General features: G+C 62.7%; 2 protein-coding genes across 2 annotated transcripts; one reads left to right on the top strand and one right to left on the bottom strand.

Annotated features, from left to right (window-relative positions):
- Positions 1-701: 701 nt before the first annotated feature.
- HDGFL2 (HDGF like 2) lies at positions 702-11,216 on the bottom strand. Its single transcript, XM_084302546.1, has 16 exons — positions 11,111-11,216; positions 9,100-9,176; positions 8,869-9,007; positions 7,015-7,194; positions 6,526-6,642; positions 6,329-6,400; positions 5,922-6,069; positions 5,650-5,725; positions 5,268-5,553; positions 4,469-4,563; positions 3,865-3,935; positions 3,422-3,492; positions 2,942-3,043; positions 2,624-2,837; positions 1,861-1,990; positions 702-1,649 (listed from the first exon to the last, which is right to left on the bottom strand). Exons 1-16 carry the CDS (start codon positions 11,180-11,182, stop codon positions 1,571-1,573), a joined length of 1,929 nt encoding a protein of 642 aa, XP_084158672.1. The 5' UTR covers positions 11,183-11,216; the 3' UTR covers positions 702-1,570.
- Positions 11,217-14,577: 3,361 nt separating this feature from the next.
- On the top strand, positions 14,578-19,160 carry UBXN6 (UBX domain protein 6). The gene is made up of 11 exons (XM_084302564.1): positions 14,578-14,750; positions 14,926-15,080; positions 15,776-15,837; positions 15,948-16,079; positions 16,340-16,437; positions 16,870-16,945; positions 17,023-17,107; positions 17,331-17,550; positions 17,661-17,791; positions 18,362-18,507; positions 19,008-19,160. The coding sequence occupies exons 1-11, from the start codon at positions 14,668-14,670 to the stop codon at positions 19,134-19,136; spliced, it is 1,317 nt and encodes a 438-aa protein (XP_084158690.1). The 5' UTR covers positions 14,578-14,667; the 3' UTR covers positions 19,137-19,160.
- The last annotated feature ends 687 nt before the right edge of the window (positions 19,161-19,847 follow it).

Genomic DNA, 19,847 nt, shown 5'->3' with positions numbered 1-19,847 from the left:
CTCCGGCACCCGCAGGAGCCCTGGCAGGGTGAGGTGGCGCCCGCAGCCCCTGCAGGGGAATAATTCCAGCCTGAATATCCCACCCCCAACCCCGTGTCCTCCATCAACACGGCTCTGCTCGCTGCCACGCTCGTGTCTCGTGTCGTTGAGTCCTTCCCCGGGGCTCCTGCTCCTCTCTGGGGCTCTGAGGTGGCACAGGCTGGGGACTGCTTTGGGTCAGCGCTGCCCCGAGGTGCTGAAATGGGGTGTGGGGGGCTTGCAGCTGGCTTTAAGTCGCCCAGCAGCTGGGTGAGCCCCTTGCTGGGTGCTGTGTGGCTCGTCCAGCCTCTCCTGGGGCACGGTGGCAGGTCCCTGTCCCCCTTCCCCAGCCATCAGGGCCCTAAGGACAGGGCTGAATTGGCCCCGCAGCGGGCAGCAGTGCCCATCCCCTCCCACCTCATCCCTCCTCCCTCCGCCTCTCGCTTCCCGAAAATTGGGCAAGAGGGACACGGGGTTTATTTGGGTTCTGTTTATGAAGGGTTGGAGCATGAAATCAAGCCTGGAAAAGAACCCGGGCTCCCCAAGGGCAGGGTTACAGCAACAGCAGCCTCCGAGCAGGAGCGGGGCAACCGAGCCCGTGCGGGCACCCGATCCTTGCACAAAGAGGACACGAGGACGCGGCGGCTGGTTGAGCTGGGAACATCTTTATTTTACATGTACAAAAGCTCCAGATCCTTGCAAAAGAGCGGAGAGACAGACAGACAAAGGAGACGCTGCCCAGCACGAGGCAGGACGCTGCCCCGCTCGAGTCCCCCAGCTCAGAGAGGAGCGAATACACAATTTCACTTTGTTTTTCCCCAAAAGCTGGTGCCCGGCCCTGCGGCCTCTGTGGGAGCAGAGGGACCAGGCTCCAGCAGCTGCACCCAGCCCGAGGGAACGGTGGGGCACGGAAAGGGGCTCCGAGCAGCAGGGAGAGGGTCCCCGACTGCTGGGACACGGCTGCTCCCAGCCAGGGCACAGGAAAATCGAGAAGAAAGGAGCCTGGAGCAGCCCTGGGAGCACAGCCAGGCCCTGCCCTCACCCCTCGGGGGTCCAGGTGTCCCCCAACAGACACGGGGCCACCCATGGGTGCCCGGCCTGGCTCCTGGCCCGAGGGAAGAGGGCCCCCCCGGGGGATTATTCCAGTCAGTGCCCCGGGAAGGGGGCAAAGGGAAGAGGGATGCTCCTGCCCTCCCCTAGTCACAGTCAGCGATGCCTGAAGAAATAGACACTAGGGCTCCTCGTGTTTTTCATTAAAAAACCCTTTATATTCATTTCATGGCGGTCGAAATCACAAGAAATTAGGTGGAAGGGGAGAACAAAAAAAAAAAAAGGAAAAAAAAAAAAAGAGGGGACAAACACAGACAAACAGCACAGTCTGCCCCTGCGTTCGGTGCTTTCACAGGGTCGGGGGCACAGGACAAGACCTAGGACATCAGCTACTGTGTGACTTAGTGAAGTAACTCAAAGATGGGCGAGGGGGAGGCCGGTCTCCCTTCCCGTCAGGCAGCACGGCCCCCTCTGCATCCTCCCTCAGGCGGGCCCCGCTTCCTCAGCTCTCCTCCGCGTCGTCCACAGACTCTGACTCCCCGCGAGCCCTCTCGCGCTCGGCGTTGGGATAATCCTGCACGCTGCGGGCAGAGCACAGGCACCTCAGCAAGAGCCTCCCCGTGCCCACAGCGTCCCTCCCTCCCCCAACCCAGGCTCTTCCCCAAGCCAGGAGAAGCCCCACAAGCTCTGGCATCCCCCAGAGGTGGTGAGCAAGAGCCCAGCTTGCTGAGGAGCTGAGGGTGGAGGTGTGGTGGGTGCTGAGGAGCTGCCGAGCCCCCCCCCCGTGCTCACTTGTTGTGGGTCTCCTCGGCAGACGCCTCCAGCTCGCCGGCTCCCGGCCCTTGGCTTTTGTCTCTCTCCTTCTCCTCTGTGCCCTCCGCTTTTTGGGATAAGGATTCACCATTCACAGGAGCCGAGAGGTCTGCAGGGAAGAGACAGGCTCGGATAACTTGGGCATGGTGGTGGCTGAAGCCTCGTTCACCCCAACCCACAGGCAGGCTGTCCCTTCACCCGGGGCTGACAGCCAGCAGAAGGGCCCCAAAGCCTCCATTCCCCGTGCCCAGAGGCTGACAGCAGCGTGGATTTCCCCCACCAGCTCCTCCAGGAAGGCTCTTGCAGCATTACGGGGCTGTCCCCAGGCGAGGATGGAAGATCCCAGTCCCCAGCTGCCTGCGCAAGAGCCTGAGCCAGCGGCCAAGGGCGGCTCCACATTCCTCCATCCCCCTGGTGCCCGGGAGCAGGGCTCGAGCTGGCAGCGAGGAGCTGGCCTGGCCCAAAATCTGCCCCGCAGCCACCCCGAGTCAGGGCGTGGGCACCGAGCTTGCCCTCTGCTCTCACTGCCGCCAGCCTTTGATATTCAGCCCGCAGCGCCCCGCCTCAACACGCAGTCCCCAAGCTCAGACACGCTCCACGAGAAGCTGGGGGTGAAATTGCCCCTTCTGCAGGCAGCCCCACGGCCTCTGCCACGAGCTGCACCCAGGGCCAGGAGCCCCGAGGTTGCTACAGGCCCGGACAGAGCCGGGAAGTGCCCCGAGAGAGGGGCAGGGTGCGTTACCGGCGTTTGTCTCCTCTTCCCCCTTCTCATTCCTCGTCTCCCCTCCCGCCAGCTTCTCCTGGCTCTTGTCCACGTCCCCCTTGTCCTTCTCCGGGCCGCCTTTGTTGGCTTTCTGGATCGCCTCCATCTTTGGTCCCAGGACGCGTGACTTCAACCGGGTGTAAACTTCGGCGGCTTTCTCCATCACCTCTTTGTTGGCTTTGTAGCGACGGATCTGCGACAGCCCCGGGGGGCAGGAGGTGCTGGCACCCTTCGTGGCAAGCCAAGGGTGTCACCCCCCCCCCTCCCTCCACCCGGCGATCAGCCCCCCCCTCGTACCTTTTTCAGAGTGGCCACTACGTCCGTGTGCTTCTGCAGGATGTGAGAGGTGACCTGGAGCGTGCCCAGCTCCTCCAGCGCGTTCAGGCAGCGCTTGATGTCCTGCAGGGAGGGCACCGAGGTCAGAAACCGCGGGTTACACCCGGCCCTGCATGAGCAGCAGGGGGAAAACGGAGGGATTCTGTCTGCCAGCCGCCTCCCGGGGGGGTTGGCAAAGCTCTGGGTGCTGTCTCCAGGGAGAAACCCAGTGCTGCAGCACCCCAGCCCCAGCTCAGGTGAGAGGACGCCCACAGCCCAGCACGGGGAGAGGAACGGGTGGCAGAGAAGGGCAGAAGCTCCTCTGCCAGCTCCCAGTGGGCACCAGGGACTGGCACCGCCGTGAGCACGGTCCCCTCACAGCACCCAGCTTCCAGCCCAGCACCAGCAGCCTCCAGCAGCTGGGCGAGGTGCCCGTGGTGGCTGACACAGCCAGGCACTCACCGGGTTGTCCACCTTCAGGGCAAACTTGATCTCGCTGTGAAGTTTCTGAAGCTTCTCTTCCACGGTGGGCTCTGGAGCAGCGAAAAGAGACAGGCTGGGGCATCAGGGGGGGAGCACACAACGGCCTGGAGCCCAGAAGCTCTCCCCCCAAAAGGGGTTTGGTTTCCTCTCGTGGCTCCAAGGCTGAAAGCAGCCCCAGGGGTTGCTCTGAAGAGGACAGGCTGGGGTGTGCCCCAACGGGAAGGGGATGCCTGCAGGGAAGCTGTCCCTACACACCCCATAAATACTTCCCAGCACGGTGCAGGGATCACAGCAGCACCGGCAGGGCCCAACCAGAAGTGAGCCCTGCTGGAAAGATCCTTCCCCAGGCCGGGGGAAGCAGCCCCGGCTCCCTTCTGTCTCTGTTCTCCTGCGAGCTGCCCTCACAGCCCCCGCCCTCTCACCCTTTTTCTTCTCCATTCTCCTTTCGGGGATCAGCTCCGACTTCTTGCGGCCTCGTTCCACCTTCAGAGGTCTGCGGGAGGAAAAGGAACGAGGTGAAATCAGGCAGGGGATGCCCGCAGGTAAAACCACCTGCGTGTTGCTGGGCTAGCGAGAGAGGTGACAGCACGGCCCAGCGCGTCCCCCACTGCCCAGCGGAGCCCGGCCGCGCTCCACCCACGCTCACACTCACATCTCCCACACACATCTCCCAGCTCACACAGCCAGGAGCTCTGAGACAGCAGCTCCCCCATGCCCCAGCTCCCCGGGACTGCAGAAAGGCAGAGCCCAAAGCTGAGGTGGCCCGGGATGCCCCCAGGATCTTCCTCTGTGTGTCGGAGAGCAGCAGGGATGCTCAGCCTGGTGCCTCCCCCCTCCCCAGACACCTCCGTCGGCTCCTTCAGCTCCAGAAAGGGGAGGAGGAGAGGAGGAAGCCCTCCGGGGGTGCTGCTGGCACAGCCAGCTCCACCAGGACCCCATCCCCACCCCGCGGGTCCGCAGCAGGGCTGGGGCAGCAGCCGAGGAGCAGCCCTGGCCCCAGAGGAGCAGAGGAGGGGAGATGCTGACTTGTTCCGCGGTTTCTCCTCTGCTCGGCCCCTCTTCTCCTTCTGATTCGGTTTCCTTGACAACTCCGAGGGCTGCTTCTTCGCCGGCTTCTTTACCTTCAAGGAGAGAACAATGCAGGCGAGAGCAGCTTGCGGCAGAGCCCACCCCGCTGCGGGAGGGAGGGAGGCAGCACCACGGCCTGCTCCTGCTCCTGCTCCTGCTCCTGCTCCCGTCCTCTCGGCCCCATCGGGGCAGGATCCAGCAGTGCCAGCAGCCAGCGCCCCCAGCAGCACCGCTGCAAGGCTGCTGCGAGCAGCCCAACTGCTCTGGGTGCGGGGCTGTCCCAGCACAGGGTAAAAAAAGGAGCTGGGATACAGCACGGGGGGGAGGAGAGCCCACCCAGCCTGCCAGAGCCACGCTTCCCCGCAGGGCTGAGGTCTTCGTGCTGCTCTCCCGGCCCTGCTCTGTGCAGAGGAGCAGGCGGAAAGGGAAACCCTGCCCCTGGCCATGAGCCCTCTGCAGCCCTCCTCAGTGCTGCAGCCAAGCCCTGCCGGCCCTTCCCCTGCCTCTGCAGAGGGCAGCAGGGCAAATGCAGTGACCGCGGGGAGAGAGCGTCACAGGGATGCGAACTGGACGGGGCCTCTTGGGCCAGCACACAGCTCCCCGTGGCACACAGCCCTTCCCCGTGCTCCCCAAGGTAAAAGAAAGCCAGGACAGCAGGTCCCTGAGCTCCTGGAGGCTCCTGCTGACGTGGCAGGGAGAGGACGGGCTGCTGCTGCCTGCCACCAGCCCCCCCAGCCCCTCCCAGCGCTGCACTCACCTCCTTCTCCATCTCCAGGTCTGAATCTGAGGAGGACGGAGCCTTGGCCCGGCCTTTCCTGCCCTTTTTGGCTACTTCGTCGTCCGCGCTGCTGTCGCTGTCCGAGTGCGCCTCCTCGCCCTTCTCCGCTTTCTCCTTCCTCTTCTCCTTCTCCTCCTTCTCCTGCTCCCGCAGCCGACGGATCTCTTCCTCCTGCTCCCTCTTCCTCTTCTCTTCCAGCTCCCGCCGCCGCTCCTCGTCCCGTCTCTTCCACTCGCTGATGCGATCCACGTCGCTGTCGCTGTCGCTGCCGAGGACAGGGCACGCTCGGACCCCTCGTGTGGGAGGGGAGGCCGGCGACCCCCAAACCCCCCAGCCCCAGGGGACGGCGCCCCAGCCTCACCTGTCACTGCTGGAGCTGGTGGGGACGCGCTCGGGCTTGGGCTTCCTGCCACGGGGCTTGGGAGGGGGCTTCTCAGCTGCAAGGCAAGGGGAGGAGGGTGAGCAGGAGCCCTGGGAGGTGCTTCTGGAAACTTCTGGACGCTGTTCAGCGCAGAAGAGGACACCAGAGCTCCAGGAGCACCCATCCCACGCGCCCTCCAGCCTCCCAAGGGAGCCGGCAGGGGCCTGCTTGTGGCAGATGGAGTCTCCTGGGTGTTACCTGGCGTCTCCTACCTGGCTTCCTGCCCCGCTGAGGCTTTTTCACAGACACATCGGAGTCCGAGTCGGAGTTGGAGTCCGACTTGGTCATGTCCATGGTTGCGTTTCCCATTTCCGAGTCCGAGTCCGCTTTGGAATCCGAATCGGAGCCGGAGGCCACTTTCTGCGGGCACAAAGCGGGGTTGGATGCAGGGAACAGGAGCAGCTGCTGCCCCAAACACAGCGGCACGGCGCCCAGACGGGTCACCGAGACACAAGCAAGATCTCTTCTAGCTCTGGACCCCCACCAGCCCGCAGCAGAGCCCACCCTGACCCAGCCTCCCTCCAGGGGCTGCCAGCAGCCAGCTCCCTCGCCCCCAGGGGTGAGCAGAGGAGCCTGAAGCAGCAACCCAGGGGCCAAGCCACTGCAGGGGGACGTTTACCTTCTTCTTCCTGCCCCCTGCAGGCATCCTCCGGGGAGCCCTGGCCACTGGCTTCTTCTCGGGAGTGAAATCCTGGAGGAAAACACAAGAGATTAAATAGGGAACGGTCTCACGGTGGTGAAGCCGGTCTGCTCCCCCTGCCTCAGTGCCACTGTCCCCGCCAGCCTCCAGGCAGACGCAGCCCCAAACCTCCTCACCTGGTCACTGTTTTTTTCCGACTCCGAGGACGTTTCTGAGTTCTCCTCTTCTGTCAGGGAGGGGCTGCCCTGATCCAGGTCGCTGGAAGATTTCCGAGGCCGTTTTGCCACCGGCATCTGACGGCCAAGAAGCGACACAGTGAGAGAAGCACACCCCCTCTAACACCCAAGCAGAAAGCAAACCCTGGCTGAGAAGGGCTTGCCCAACTCTCCCCCACCAGGGGAACCCAAAAAAAAAGCCAGATACACTCAGAAGAGCCGTGCAGCTCTGGTCTTTCTGCAAACTGCTCCAGGACGTGGCTGTCCCAGCACCTCAGAGACCCCAAACCTGCACTAACCCAACTTTCCCCCTGGAGCAAGGTGGTTTCTTCCCCCCTCCACACGTTCAAATGCTTCACTTCTTTTGGAGGAAGGGGGGCAGCTCCATGGGGGGCCCAACACCCACGTCCCAGCCTCCTCCTGGCCCTGCTCCCCCAGCCCCTCACTCACTTTCATCGCCAACGATTTTCGCTTCAGCCCGCTGTGGTCGCTGCCCCGATCCGAGTCCTCGTCGCTTTCCATCTTCTCTGCGGTGACGGCGGCCATGGCGGGGTCGTCCTCGTCGTCCCCCGCGTCGCTCCCCCCCATGGGGTCGTTCTCGGGAACGTCGCTGTCCGAGGAGCTCGCGGGCTAAAGACAGCGGAGACGACAAAGCGTTATTGCCCCCGCAGGCCCGCGGCAGGCAGGAGAGAAGGGGGCGAGCGGGGGCGACAAGCAACAGAGAGCAGCACTGAGCAGAGAGGAGCACACACACAGAGGAGCACAGGGCACAGACCCCTCCTGCCGAGGCCCCCCGAGAGGAGCCAGCACCCTCCAGAGACCTTCCCGGCCCTTCAAGGAGGGCGCTCGGCCGACCCGCTGCTGATTCCCCTGCACCCCCTTCCCGAAGCCCCTTCCGCGCCACCCCGAGACCACCACAGCCACCTCGCTCCCCTCCCCGGCAGCCTCGCGCCCTGCCACAGACCCTCAGAGAAGCCCGGGCTGGACGGGCCCCCGAGGGGCGAGCGCATCCCAGCCTTCCTCTGCCTGCCCTGCCGGTGGCTGGGCTCGGCCTCTCCTCCGGAATCAGCGAGCGGCCGCCCTCCTCCTGGGCTGCGGGCCCTCGATTCGAGCCACTGCTCTGGCCCAGCTGGGATCTCTTCCATCCTGCTCCGTCCCTCCACGCAGGGGAGGCGTCCCAGCTTCTCGTTGGCCCTTCGTGAGGTTCCTCACACCTGAGCTCCTGTCTTCTTCTCGGTGTTTCGTTCTTCACGCGCAGCAGGAGCGGCCGTCCCTAGCTGCACGGGGGTTCTTCCAGCACCGGAGCCTTCCTGCCGGAAAGCCTCTCCTCGTTTTGGCCTCCTGGCACCTCCTTGCACTCAGGTCTCGAAGTCAAGCCTCTCCTTCAACCTCTTCTGCTCCTCCAGGCGCAGTCGGCGAACCCGCAGCCTCGCTGGGATCTCCGGCGTAGCCTCGGGCGCTCCCCCCGCTCCCAGCAAGCCCCTCAGGAGTGGGTTCCTCAACCCCGCCGGGAGTTCGTGGTGGTGCTGAGCAGTCTCCGGCCGTGGCTGCCGCCTCCCTCACCACCACCAGCCTCCCGCCCACCGCCGCGGAGAGGCGAAGTCGCTCCCGGGATTTCCAGGCACCTCCACGGCCTCACCTTGGCGGCGGCGCCGGGTCCGAGCATCTCCCAGCGCTCCTACAAACCACAACCTCTCTCCTGCGCCGGCAGCAGCACACCTGAGCCTGCCTACCTCCAGAGTGGCCGGTCTTCGTAGCTCACCTTAAAAACCTTCCTCTGCCTCTGCCTCTTCAGCCCAACTGCCTATGAAGCTGCTTTGGCCGCCTCCTCTGGAGATCGCTATACAATAAATTGCATCACACAATTACGGTCACGAAAGGCCCCTCGCACGCCGACAACCGACAGCGAAGAGCTGCCTCCCAGCCAGCCCTGGCGCCCGCTGGAGGAGCCGTCGGTGGGCTTTTGGCTCAGGACCTGAGAGACGGTTGAAGAGAGGGGCTGCCCCGGGCCCTGCGAGCAAAAATCCTCTCCGGGTTCGGGGCGAGGCACGCCGAGCGCGCTCCCCGTTCCGCCTCGGAGCCGGGGACGGAGGTGCCTACCTCTCGGAGGGCGAGCGGGGCCGAGTCTTGCACCGAAAGGGAGAGGGCAGAGGAAAGGGAAGGCTTTGCAACCCTGAGAAAGCTGCTGCGCGAGGCGGAAGCGCGGAGACACCACAGCGGGGAGAAGCAGAGAGAGGAGGAGAGCAGGAGGTGCTCGCAGCCCACGTCCTCGCTGCCCCCCCGCCACGCGAGGCCCGCACTCACCGGAGGGGCACTGTAACTGGCGTGAGGGTTGTTCTGGATTTCCCACAATCCCTCGTTGAAGCCTTTTCTCTTGTTTGTTTTCCCATATTTGTCCTTATACTTTTCATAGGGGAACAGGTCTTTGGGGCCCAAGAAGGCGCTGGAGAGAAACAAAGCAGAGGTGAGCCCAGAGCGGAGGCAGCGGGGGCGCGGCCCAGAGCTTGGGGTGGGGGGGAGCGAGGCAGCGCTTACGTCTCGTGAGTGCCGAAGAAGAAGATGGGGTACTTGTTCGGCGGGGGTTTCACGGCGCCGTCCGCGATGTCATCGATCTGAAAGGAAACCCAAAGCGGGAGGGTGGTGAGAGAGAGCGGCTGGAGCACGTCCTCTGCGAGGCGCCCGGTAGCCCTGGCTAGCGGCGGCGGCAGCGGCGGCGGCGGGACGGCGAGCACGGCGACCAGCGGGACGCACGGCGGGGAGGCCCCCACCCCCGGCGTCTTCTTCCCACGCGCCGCGCCGGCTCCGGTGCCCGTCGGTCGGCTCGGCGTGGTCCGGGCTCTCGGGGCTGTCCCCGCGGGCCGGGGAGAAGTCTTCGGGAGGAGCCTCCCCAAAAAGGAGCCGGCTAAAAGCAGGAGAGAGGCCGCTGGAAGCCGGCAACGCCAGCGCCCTCCTGGCAGGGCCGAATCCTTTCGGTGCTGGGTGACCCCCCCGGTGCCAGGCCGGCCACGACGGCATCATCCCGGGTCTCACGGGTCAAGCGGCGACGTCTCCGGCCCCCGGCGCCTCCCCGGCCCCGATCCCACATTGCATACGACCCCGCCTGGCCCCCGGCTGCCCACCGGGAGCCCCCTGAGCCGCGAGGTGCCTCTCACCCCGACCGCTCCGTCCGCGGCTCCTCCTCTGGTGCCACCGCACGGCGCTGCCCACCGGGCCGCCTGCCCCCAAATGCACCCCACAAATGGCACCGGCTGCCCCCGACCCTGCACCTCCACAGCTCACGGCCCCCGAACCGGCTGCGTCCCCGTTCCTCCTCCTGCTGCCCCCCGTTCACAACCAGGGGGTCCCAAAGGGCTGCCCCGCTCCTCGCTGGAGCCCCAGCCCCACACGACCCCACAGCAGTGCGGGATGCCCCCGTTATACGGACAGCACCACGGGGCCCCGCTCCCGGTGCCAGCACAGGTCCCGGTGTGGCCTCCAGCCCCGGTTCTGCTCCGGGATCGGTCCCACCGGGGACAGCAGCAGCGTGCAGCCTGGGAGCCGGCTCCTGCCCCGCTGTGGGTGCAGGACCCCGTTAATCCGGGGCGGCTCAGCCCCAGCCCCGGAGCGGGGACGTGCTGGGGGTGTGCTGGAAGCGGGCTGCCTGGCCGGGGGGAAGGCCCTGAGCAGGGACTGGGACCGGACCCCCCTCCCGGTGCCAGGACCAGAGCATCGTCCCGCTGCGGGTCCAGTACCGGGTCCCCCGTCCCAATACAACTGCAGGTACCGGGCCCCATCCTGGTGCTGGTACCGGTACCGGGTCCCCCGCCCCGGTGTCTGTCCAGTACCGGGCCCCCCACCCCAGTGTGGGTGCTGGGACCAGACCCCATCCCGGTGTGGCTCCGGTACCAGACTGTTCCCCCAGTCCCAGTGCAAGGACAGGTACCGGGCCCCATCCCGGTGCTGGTACCGCGTCCCCTGTCCCGGTACAAGCGCAGGTAGCAGCCCCCATCCCGGTGCCAGTACCGGGACACCCCCCCCGGTGCAGGTACCGGGACCAGAGCATCACCCGGTGCAGGTCCAGTACCAGGTCCCCCATCCCAGTACAACTGCAGGTACCGGGCCCCATCCTGGTGCTGGTACCGGTACCGGGTCCCCCGCCCCGGTGTCTGCCCAGTACCGAGCCCCATCCCGGTGCCAGTACCGGGACACCCCTCCCGGTGCAGGTACGGGGACCAGAGCATCACCCGGTGTGGTGCCGGTACCGGGCCCCGTCCCAGTGCTGGTGCCGGTACCGGGTCCCCCATCCCGGTTTAAGCACAGGCAGCAGCCCCCATCCCGGTGCCGGTACCGGGTCCCCCCCCCTCTCCCTGCCCGGTACCGGTCCCCGCGCCCCGCTGCCTGCCCGGTACCGAGCCCCCCACCCAATACACACCCAGTACCCGCAGCCCCATCCCTGTCCGTACCCGTTAACCCCCCCCCGGTTCCCCCCACCCCCCTCCCGGTCCCGGGCCCGCCTCCTCCCCCCTCCCGCCGTCCCCCTCAGCGGCTCGGTTCCCCCGGGGCTCACCCGGGCGGGCCAGTGCGGGTAGCCCTTCATCTTGGCGAACACCAGGTCCCCGGGTTTGAAGCTGTGCGGCATGGCGGGGCCGGGGGGGGGGCGGCCTCGGGGCTGAGGGGAGGGGGGGGAGGGAGGCGGCGGCGGCGGAGGCCCAGGCCCAGGCCGCGGGGCAGCACCGGGCAGCGGGGGGCGGAGACGGCCCGGCCCGGCCCGCAGGATGTCCCGCCCCTCGCGGAGCCGAGGATGCTGTTGGTGGGAGGAGGTGCCGCTCAAGGCTGTCGGCCAATGGGAGGGAGGAGAGGGCACGGCGGGAGGATGGGATTGGGCCGGGCCGCTCAGCGGGATGGGGAGCGGGGAGGGGGCGGGGCCAAAGGGGAGGGGGAGAGGGGAGGGGGCGGGGGCAGGAGGGGGGCGGGGGGGGTCCGGGAGGGTCTCAGGGGGGTCTCAGGGGGGTCTCAGGGGTCCCGGGGGGGTCCAGGAGGGTCCGAGTGGGTCCCGGGGGGGGTCTCAGGGGTCCCGGGAGAAGTCTGGGGGTGTCCTGAGGGGGTCCCGAGGGGTCCCGGGAGGGTTTAGGGGTTCCTGGGGGGGTTCAGGAGGGTCCCAGGGGGGTCTCGGGAGGTCCCGGGCGGGTCCAGGGGGTCCCGAGGGGTCCCGGGAGGGTTTAGGGGGTCCCGGGGGGGTCCAGGAGGGTCCCGGGGGAGGTCCCGGAGGGGTTCGAGAGGGTCCCGGGGGTGTCTCAGGGGTCCCGGGAGGGTCCAGGGGGAGTCCAAGAGGGTCCCAGGGAATCCGGGGGGGTCCGGGATGGTCTCGGGGGATCCCGGGGGGGTTCGGGAGGGTCTTGGGGGTCCAGGGTGGGGTCCCGAGGGGATCCAGGAAGGTCCCGGGGAGAGCTCGGGGGTCTCGGGGGGTTCCAGGAGGGTTCTGGGGGGGTCTGGGAGGGTCCTTGGGGGTCCCGGGACCCGTGGTGAGCTGTGGGGCCGGGGCCAGGGCTGAACAGACCAGGGTAAGGGCAGGGGGCTGTGGGGACACCGGGGGGGGCACCGGCCCCGGGGGTGTCCGGGGGTGGGCGATGCCCCACAGGGAGCCACCGGACCCTGATGGGAGCCCCGGGTGTCGTGCTGGGGAGCAGGGGAGAGCCCAGCAGCTGCTTTTTGGGGGCAAAAAGGGTAAAAAGCGGCCGTCTGGCTGGGGGCAGGGGTGCAGCCGAAGATCCCGAGCCCCCCTGTGGGTGTCAGGGCTGGGGGGCGCTGGGGCAGGCTGTGCCCAGTGAAATGAAATCCCCACAGCTGCCCAAAAAGCAGCAGGGACATCCCGGTGTGACCAGAAACTGGGGGCAGCTGCAAGGGACCCCAAAAAAACAGCAGAGACAACGGGATTTCTGCCCAGGGCGTGGGAAAGGGGTGGTTATAGGGGGAAGAAGTGGGAATTGTGCAGCGGAATTAGACCTGTTTACATCCTTATTTATTTATTTATTATTATTTTTTAACTTAAATCTTACTAATTTGGAGTGAAACGATATAAAGAATCCGTCTGGAAGCTCACGCTGGTTTAGCCCCAGTTTTTCATCCCGTTTTATCCGTGAAGTCACCGAAAAAAAAGCTCACCTGCCGGCTTCGAAGGCAGAAACGGCGACAAAACGGTGGCGAGCGGCCGGGTGCGAGGACGTGGCGGCCTGAGGTGCTGGCCAACAACCCCCACGTGCTGTAGGAATTATTTTATGTCCGTCACACCTCTGGGGAGAGGCAAAATGAGAACAAACCCGGGCCGGGCGCTCGCCTGCGGCACCCGGGGCGTGCGCGGCGGCTTTGTTGGCGAGGGGAAATTAGGCAGGGCTGGGTGGAAGGGAAGCCAAAAAGCCGGCTCCTGGGGCGCTGTGTTTCTGAGGTGTCCCCGGGAGGAGCTCCCAGGCCCCTGGGGACGTGGTGGGGACACGACGGGGCCGGTCCTGGACAGCCCCGGGAGGAAAACGGCACCGCTGCGGCCCAGCTCCGTGTGGGAATAACCTCGTGGAGCCAGCCCCCAGCCTCCTGTCTGTGCTGTCCTTGCGCGATTTTCAGCCCTTTGCCTGGTTTTGAACCGATTTTAGGGGGTTTCACTGAAAAAAAAGTGTCTCCAGCCATTTAACACAGGTGTCAGGGGAGGATGGAGCTGTGGGGTTGTGCTGGGTGCCCCCAGCCGCTCGGCCCAGCATGAGGCCTGCCGAGCTCCTGCTGGAGGCACAGGGCCACACGTAATGTTTTATTATAAATATATATATATATATATTTAATTTATTTTATTCATTTTATTCCTTTTTATCTCAAGATTCATGTCTGGCAGTGGGATGGAGGCAGCGGCAGCGTGAGGCCTCCCTCAGCGCAAGCCGCCGGCTGGAGGCACAGAGCTGCACGTGGAGAAAAAAAACTTGGTTTTATTTAACCAAACTTGGTTTTATTTAACCCAACTTGGTTTTATTTAACCAAACTTTGTTTTATTTATGAAGATATTATTATGTTATTTACCCACATCTGGACCCCCTCGGATCGCCCAGCTGACAGGGGCACCCTGCCGCTGCATGCCCGCCTGCTCTGGGGAATTATGGCTCTGGTTTTAGGAAGGGGTTGGGGGTTTTAGGATGGATTTGGAGATTTTTTTAGTTTGGTTTGATTTTTTGTTTGTTTGTTTGTTTGTTTTAGGACTTTTTTGGTGCAGGAAGTTGGGATGGGATTGGAGGTTTTTGGGGGAGGTTGGGGCTTTTAGGACGGGCTAGGGGGCATGGGGAGGCTTTGGGGCTTTTAGGATGGGTTTGGATTTTTTTTTGTGGGATTGTGGGTTTTCAGGTGGGTTTGGGATTTTAGGACAGGTTTGGAGATTTTGGGGGGGATTAAATCGAGTTGTTTATTTATTTAAGGGGGGAGATTGGAGGTTTTAGGACGAGTTTGTTTTTTTTTTGGAGGGGTTGGAGGTGTCAGGAAGGGGTTGGAGTTTTTTTGGGGAGGGTTCGGGGGTTTTAGGATTGGTTCGGGTTTTTTTGGGGGGGGAGTTGGGGGTTTTAAGACAGGTTAGGGTTTTTTGGAGAGGTCTGGGGGGTTTTAGGATGGGTTTGGAGGTTTTTTCGGGGGGGAGTTGGGGTTTTGAGGAGGGGGCTGGCAGTTTTAGAACAGGTTTGGAGTTTTTTAGGGGGTTGGGGGTTTTAGGACAGGTTAGGATTTATTTTGGGGGGGGTGTTGGGGGTTTTAGGGTGGGTTTGGAGGTTCTTTGTGGGGCGATAGGGAGTTTTGAGGAGGGGGCTGGGGGCTTTAGGACAGGTTTGGAGTTTTTTTGGGGGGGTTTAGGATGGATTTGGAGACTTTTTTGGGGGAGAGTTGGGGGTTTGGGAGCTGCTTTGTGGGGCTGGGCAGCGGGGGGGGCACCGGGACCTCCACGGTGGGGAGGGGGCGGCGCTTGGAGGACCGCGCGCGCCACCCATAGAGACGGCGGGCTAGAGCGGCGACCCCGCCGCTTCCGGCGGAAGCGAACAGAGCGGGGCGGAAGCGGGCGGGTGAGGCGGCCGGTAGGCTCCCGGCCCGCCGCCGGGGCCCGGCGCCATGCGGAAATTCTTCCAGGAGATCAAGGCCGACCTCAAATTCAAGAGCGCGGGGCCGGGCCAGAAGCTGTCGGAACCGTCCCGGTAACTGGGCGCGGGGGCTGCGGGGACCGGGCCGGTACCGGGAGAGGGGTGGGGAGGGGGCGAGGTGAGGCCGGGCCGGTACCGGGCACGGAGGAGGACGGCGGAGGTGGGGGGGGGGGGGGGGTAAATGGGGGGTCCCCGGAGCTGCCCCCCAGCGGCCCTGGCCCTCCCGCAGCGCCCCCAAGGAGAAGCCGAAGGCGGAGGCGGCGCCGAGGCCCCGGCAGGGCCCCACCGACGAGGCGCAGATGGCGGCGGCGGCGGCGCTGGCCCGCATGGAGCTGAAGGGCAAGGCCAAGCCGCCCTCGTCGCAGGAGGCCATCAGGAACCAGGGTAGGGGGGCGCCGGGCTCGGGGCGGATCGGGAGGGCCCAGTGCAGAGCCACGAGGGTGGTGGAGGGAGGGGAGCGACGGTGCCACCGGGACAGGGTGGGGGAGCTGGGGGACAGGAGGCTGAGGGGTGGCCTTATTGGTGTGTGGAAAGGTGTCGGGGTGAGGGCAGGACGGAGCCAGGCTCTTCTCGGTGGGGACAGGACAAGGGGCAGTGGCCACCAAATGGAGCCCAGGCAGTTCCGCACCAACACGCCAAAGAACTTCTTCCCGGGGAGGGTGCCGGAGCGCTGGGACAGGCTGCCCAGGGAGGCTGGGGGGGCTCCTTCTCTGCAGATCTTCAAGGCCCGTCTGGACGCCTCCCTGGGCAGCCTGCTCTGGGGAACTGCTTTGGCAGGGGGTTGGACCCGGGGAGCTCTGAGGGCCCTACCAGCCCCTACAGCTCTGTGAGCTGAGCTCGGCCTCTCCTGGTCTGGAGAGGGATCCCCAGGCAGGCAGGGTTAGCTGGGCAGTGCTGCTGGGGCTGATGACAAACCTCTCAGAAATGGGGTCACACACGGGTGTGCGTTCCTGGGCCACGAGCACAGCGCCCACAGGAGCGTCAGCATCCCTGGGGCAAAGCTGCGGAGCGCAGAGCTCGCTGCTGAACCACTCGGGGTCTGTGCCCCCGCCCCTGTAACCGGGATTTGTTTCTCCTAGTGAGAAAGGAGCTCATGGCTGAGGCAGCTGCGAGTGAGAAAGGAATCTCTGCTGACAAAGAGGTAGGAGGCAGGCTGCTGCTCCCAAACTGCATCAGATTGGGAGCGCTGATGTGCCAAAACAAACAGCAAAGCTTCCTTCCTCCCTTCAGATATGGTTTGGTCTCTTTCAGGACCCAGCATTCCCCGACACCGAAGCGGCAGCCAGACCCTCGGTTTCGGGGGTTTATTTCACCTGTCCCTTGACGGGCGCGGTTGTAAGGAGAGACCAGAAAGAGAAGCACATGCGGGAAGCCATCCAGCTGGTGAGCACCACTGCACGCCTCTCCCTCCTTCCCCTTTAAACCCGTTCTGTGGCATAGATCTCCCCGAGCAGCGCAGCAGTGACCTCGAACCCTCTGCCTTGTAAAGCTCCCCCCTGTGCTGTCTCCCAGGAGGGCAGCTCCCTTCAGGCGTTGACTTAAAATGCTCCTCGTGCCTTTGATGTGCTGCAAATGCTGAGGCGAGGAGCTCTGAGCCACGCACGTCAGCTCCCCCGTGACCAGCTGCTCTCCTTGTCCTGCAGTATTCTTCCACCGACCCCGTGGCCGCCTCCATCCTGGAGATTCACACCTTCAACAAGGACCGGGAGAAAGTCCGCGTGGGCGTGGAGACCATGGCCAAGTGAGTAGGGGGTGGGCGCAGGCTGCTCGTCCCCCCCGGCAAGGAAATGCAGAGTCTGAAGGAAACCAAACCCAAATGCTTGAACCATTTGAGGCAGGGGGTGCTGGCAGGTGACAGGAGGTCAGCTTCTGAGCCGGTTCCAGCGGCTGCAGTGGTTCAGGAGGTTTGGGAGCTGCTGGCTGAGATCAGCCGCCCCCATCTGCTGCCTGGCTGGGGCACAAAACACATCATTTTACTTTCTTTCACTTCATTTCAGTTTCTTTCATTGTTTTCTTTCTTCATTTTCACTTTCTTTCATCTTCTTACTTTCTTTCAGCTCAGATCTGTGAGGAAACACTCTGAGCCGTCTCCTTCCATGTGACCTTTGCTCCTTGGGGTAGCACATCCTGAAGTGCCTGCTTTGATCCATGAATTCCATTCCTCTTCCCACAGGTACCTGGACAACATCTACCTCCACCCAGAGGAGGAGAAGTACCGGAAAATCAAACTGCAGAACAAAGTGTTCCAGGTGAGACCACGGCTCCTGCAGCTGCCCTGCCGAGGGGCCTGGAGCAGAGCGCATTTCATCCTTCCCTTTTCTTCCAGGAAAGGATAAACTGCCTGGAAGGGGCACACAACTTTTTCCAGGCTGTTGGGTTTGAGACGAGAACGCTGCCTGTTCCGGGACAAGGCAAGCCATTTACGTGTGTTCTGCTGGGGTGAGCAGTTGGGGCTGTCCCACTGCTCAGGGGCAGCCAGCTTCGGCTGCTCCAAGAGCTCCACGCTCCAAGGCAGTCACATTAACAGCCCCTCACCCTGTCTTCTCCATGACAAGTCAAAACTGTATTTTTTGGAGATCCTTCCATGCTTCAAGTGAAGGCCGGGAGATTTGAGCCCTGTGCTTTGGGTTGCAGAGGCCACAGAGGAGTACTACGTGCTGAAGGAAGAGATGCTGACCCGCTTGGAAGACCTCAAGGACTACAAAGAGCAACTTCTGAGCTCGGAGCCGGTGCGGCCGCAGCTGGATCGCCAGCTCTGCGTCTTTAAACCCTCGCCTGAGGCTGCTCGCTTTGAGCTGCCGGATGACTTCTTCAACCTCACTGCAGAGGAGATAAAGCGCGAGCAGCGGCTCCGGTGAGTAGGCTGGAGGGGAGACCCCGCTACCCAGGGGGCGTGTGGTGCCAGCTAACGGCCTCACACTCCTCCTTTAGGCTGAAAAACATTTTATGTCTAAATATCTAAAGGACAGAGGCGGTGGAGAAGGCTGCGATGCTGAGGACGCGAGCCATGCGAGAGAAAGAAGAGCAAAGGGAGATGCGGAAGTACAACTACACCCTGCTGCGGGTCAGGTTTCCTGACGGATACATCCTGCAAGGTAAAGGGCTTCTTGCCCTTTCTCTCCTAGCCCAAGAGCTTCAATAACCAGCGATGGAATAAAGCAGCAGAAGCGGGGTGGGGTAACGCTTCTGTAATGATTCTTCCCAGCTCTGAGCCCTCCGCCTGCCCGGGGCTGGCACCGCAAGGCAGGGCTGACAGAGGGAGGAATCTGGAGGCTTTGTCAATTAAATGAGCTCTGCCCGGGCTGCTGCTAGCAAGCTGGACTTCTTAGATCAGTTTGTTAGAGGAGCCAGCATGGGGCTGCCTGTGCCGTGTCAGGCTCTACAACAGCATAAATCCTCTTCACGTTTTGTAACAGAACTCCAGAAATAATTTCAGGCTTGGCTGCTTCTTTGTTACAGCCTGGCAGGGGTTTGCAGCAATGGAAGTAACATTTTTCTTTGGGAATTCTACTTTTATACTTCAGTTAAATCAGGCTGGTTTTATGCCACTGAGGCAGTTCATGGAGTTAGCAGTACCAGAGCCCTGTGAAACCTCCCACAAAAGGCTCCATTTGGTAAATGCCAGGGCCTCTTTCAGTATCTCACACCTCATTTTCTCATGGCAGGGACTTTTTATGCAAGAGAACCCGTATCTGTGCTCTACAGCTTTGTGAGAGAAGCCCTCAGAGATGACTGGCTGCCCTTTGAGCTCCTGGGACCCGGAGGTCTCAAAGTGACTGACGAGAACTTGGCCTTCAATGAGTGTGGGCTGGTGAGTATGAGCCAGCACCTTGCACGGGGGCCTTCACGGGACAACAGAACCCCAGAACCCGCGTTGTCAGGGTCAGCTCTTGCTCATAATTTAGGATTTGTCTTATGCTTTCAGGACAGTCGTGCCCTGGCCCTTTCTTTCTAAGCTTAATCAAGTCATTGCACCAAGGCTTCTGGCTCAAGGCTCAGGTGCTGATGGGGAAGGAATTTTAGGGACCGAACTCTTTGTAGGAAGTGCAGGCTGCAGTAATTGATGCTTCTGATCTAACTGCTAGCAATTGCCAGCCAGGATGGCACAAATTACGAGCCAAGCACAGCTCTAGCATAAAGCTTCCACCAGCGGTGTCCCCTGGGGAGCTTCCTGCCCGTCCCCACTCCTCCTTTTTGGTTGAAGTGCTCTCACTAAGTTTTTTTCCAGCTCTGTGAAGGCACACAGCATGGTAGGAGGAGGTTAAAGCATGGCACTAGAGGAGCTCAGTAATGCTTTTTTCTGTGTTCCAGGTGCCCTCAGCCCTCCTGACCCTGGTGTGGGACACAGCGGTCATGTCGGACATCCAGGCATCAGGCCAGGAGCAGCCAGCCAGCCCCCTGAAGCCAGAACTTCTCTCTAGGGTCCAGACACTGTCTTGAAATAAAGGGGAATGGATGCAGTGACAGTGGCTTCAGCCTGTTCCCTTCTGTTCCCATACAGACTGGTGGAGCTTCCAGCTGTGCGACCTCCGAACTGGCTGGGGTTTAGCTCTGCAGAGCGGGAGGCTAGAGATTGTGCCAGTTTACCCAACCTTGCAGTCACCTTCCCAGCTCAGTAACCAAACACTAAGGCAGTCGTGCCCAGTAAAACACTTCCAGGACTGCTCTCGGTGGTTTTAGAGACCAAATCCCAGCCGTGACTGCTCGAGGTGGTTCCCAGATGAAGCACCACTTCCCTCCCTCGGCGGAGGGAGCAGGGGTGGATACAAGGCTGGATCCCAACTGAGCGAGCCTGGCTCTGGGCCTGGGCTTAGGCTTCAGCTTTTCCTTTTGCTTCTGTGTGCACTGTAACTCCTATTGGAGAGAGTATATTTAGATAAAGTTGTTTAGCCTAATTAAATGGAATATTTAAAGACTGCGCCTGGTTTAGAGTTCTTTGAAATCACCTTTGCCTTTCAGAGGTGATCACCACGTGCTGTGGCATCACACCTCTCCCTCACCTTCTTGCTTTGGGGCACCTGCAGCCAGAACAAGGGGCAGCCTGGGAGCATAAACATCAGGAGCTCTTTATGCTGCTATTTAGGGAACTCATTCACCGACTCACAACCCTTACCAGAAATTAAAAACAACACAGGAACATTGTTACATTCA

This window comes from Netta rufina (assembly GCF_964035555.1).
Source record: "Netta rufina genome assembly, chromosome: 28".
Classification (NCBI taxonomy): domain Eukaryota; kingdom Metazoa; phylum Chordata; class Aves; order Anseriformes; family Anatidae; genus Netta; species Netta rufina.
The sequence above is the reverse complement of the archived record's forward strand: the minus strand, read 5'-3'. Positions and strand labels throughout refer to the sequence as shown.

What these genes read in the sequence shown, in the direction of transcription:
- HDGFL2 (XM_084302546.1), bottom strand. Translation starts at nt 11,182, where the DNA reads ATGCCGCACAGCTTCAAACCCGGGGACCTGGTGTTCGCCAAGATGAAG. An exon ending in ACCAGCTCCAGCAGTGACAG is followed by an intron (nt 5,554 to 5,649) that starts GTGAGGCTGGGG and finishes TGTCCTCGGCAG; the next exon opens with CGACAGCGACAGCGACGTGG. An exon ending in TAGTGGCCACTCTGAAAAAG is followed by an intron (nt 2,838 to 2,941) that starts GTACGAGGGGGG and finishes GGGCTGTCGCAG; the next exon opens with ATCCGTCGCTACAAAGCCAA.
- UBXN6 (XM_084302564.1), top strand. Translation starts at nt 14,668, where the DNA reads ATGCGGAAATTCTTCCAGGAGATCAAGGCCGACCTCAAATTCAAGAGC. An exon ending in TGACGGATACATCCTGCAAG is followed by an intron (nt 17,792 to 18,361) that starts GTAAAGGGCTTC and finishes TTCTCATGGCAG; the next exon opens with GGACTTTTTATGCAAGAGAA. An exon ending in CCTTCAATGAGTGTGGGCTG is followed by an intron (nt 18,508 to 19,007) that starts GTGAGTATGAGC and finishes TCTGTGTTCCAG; the next exon opens with GTGCCCTCAGCCCTCCTGAC.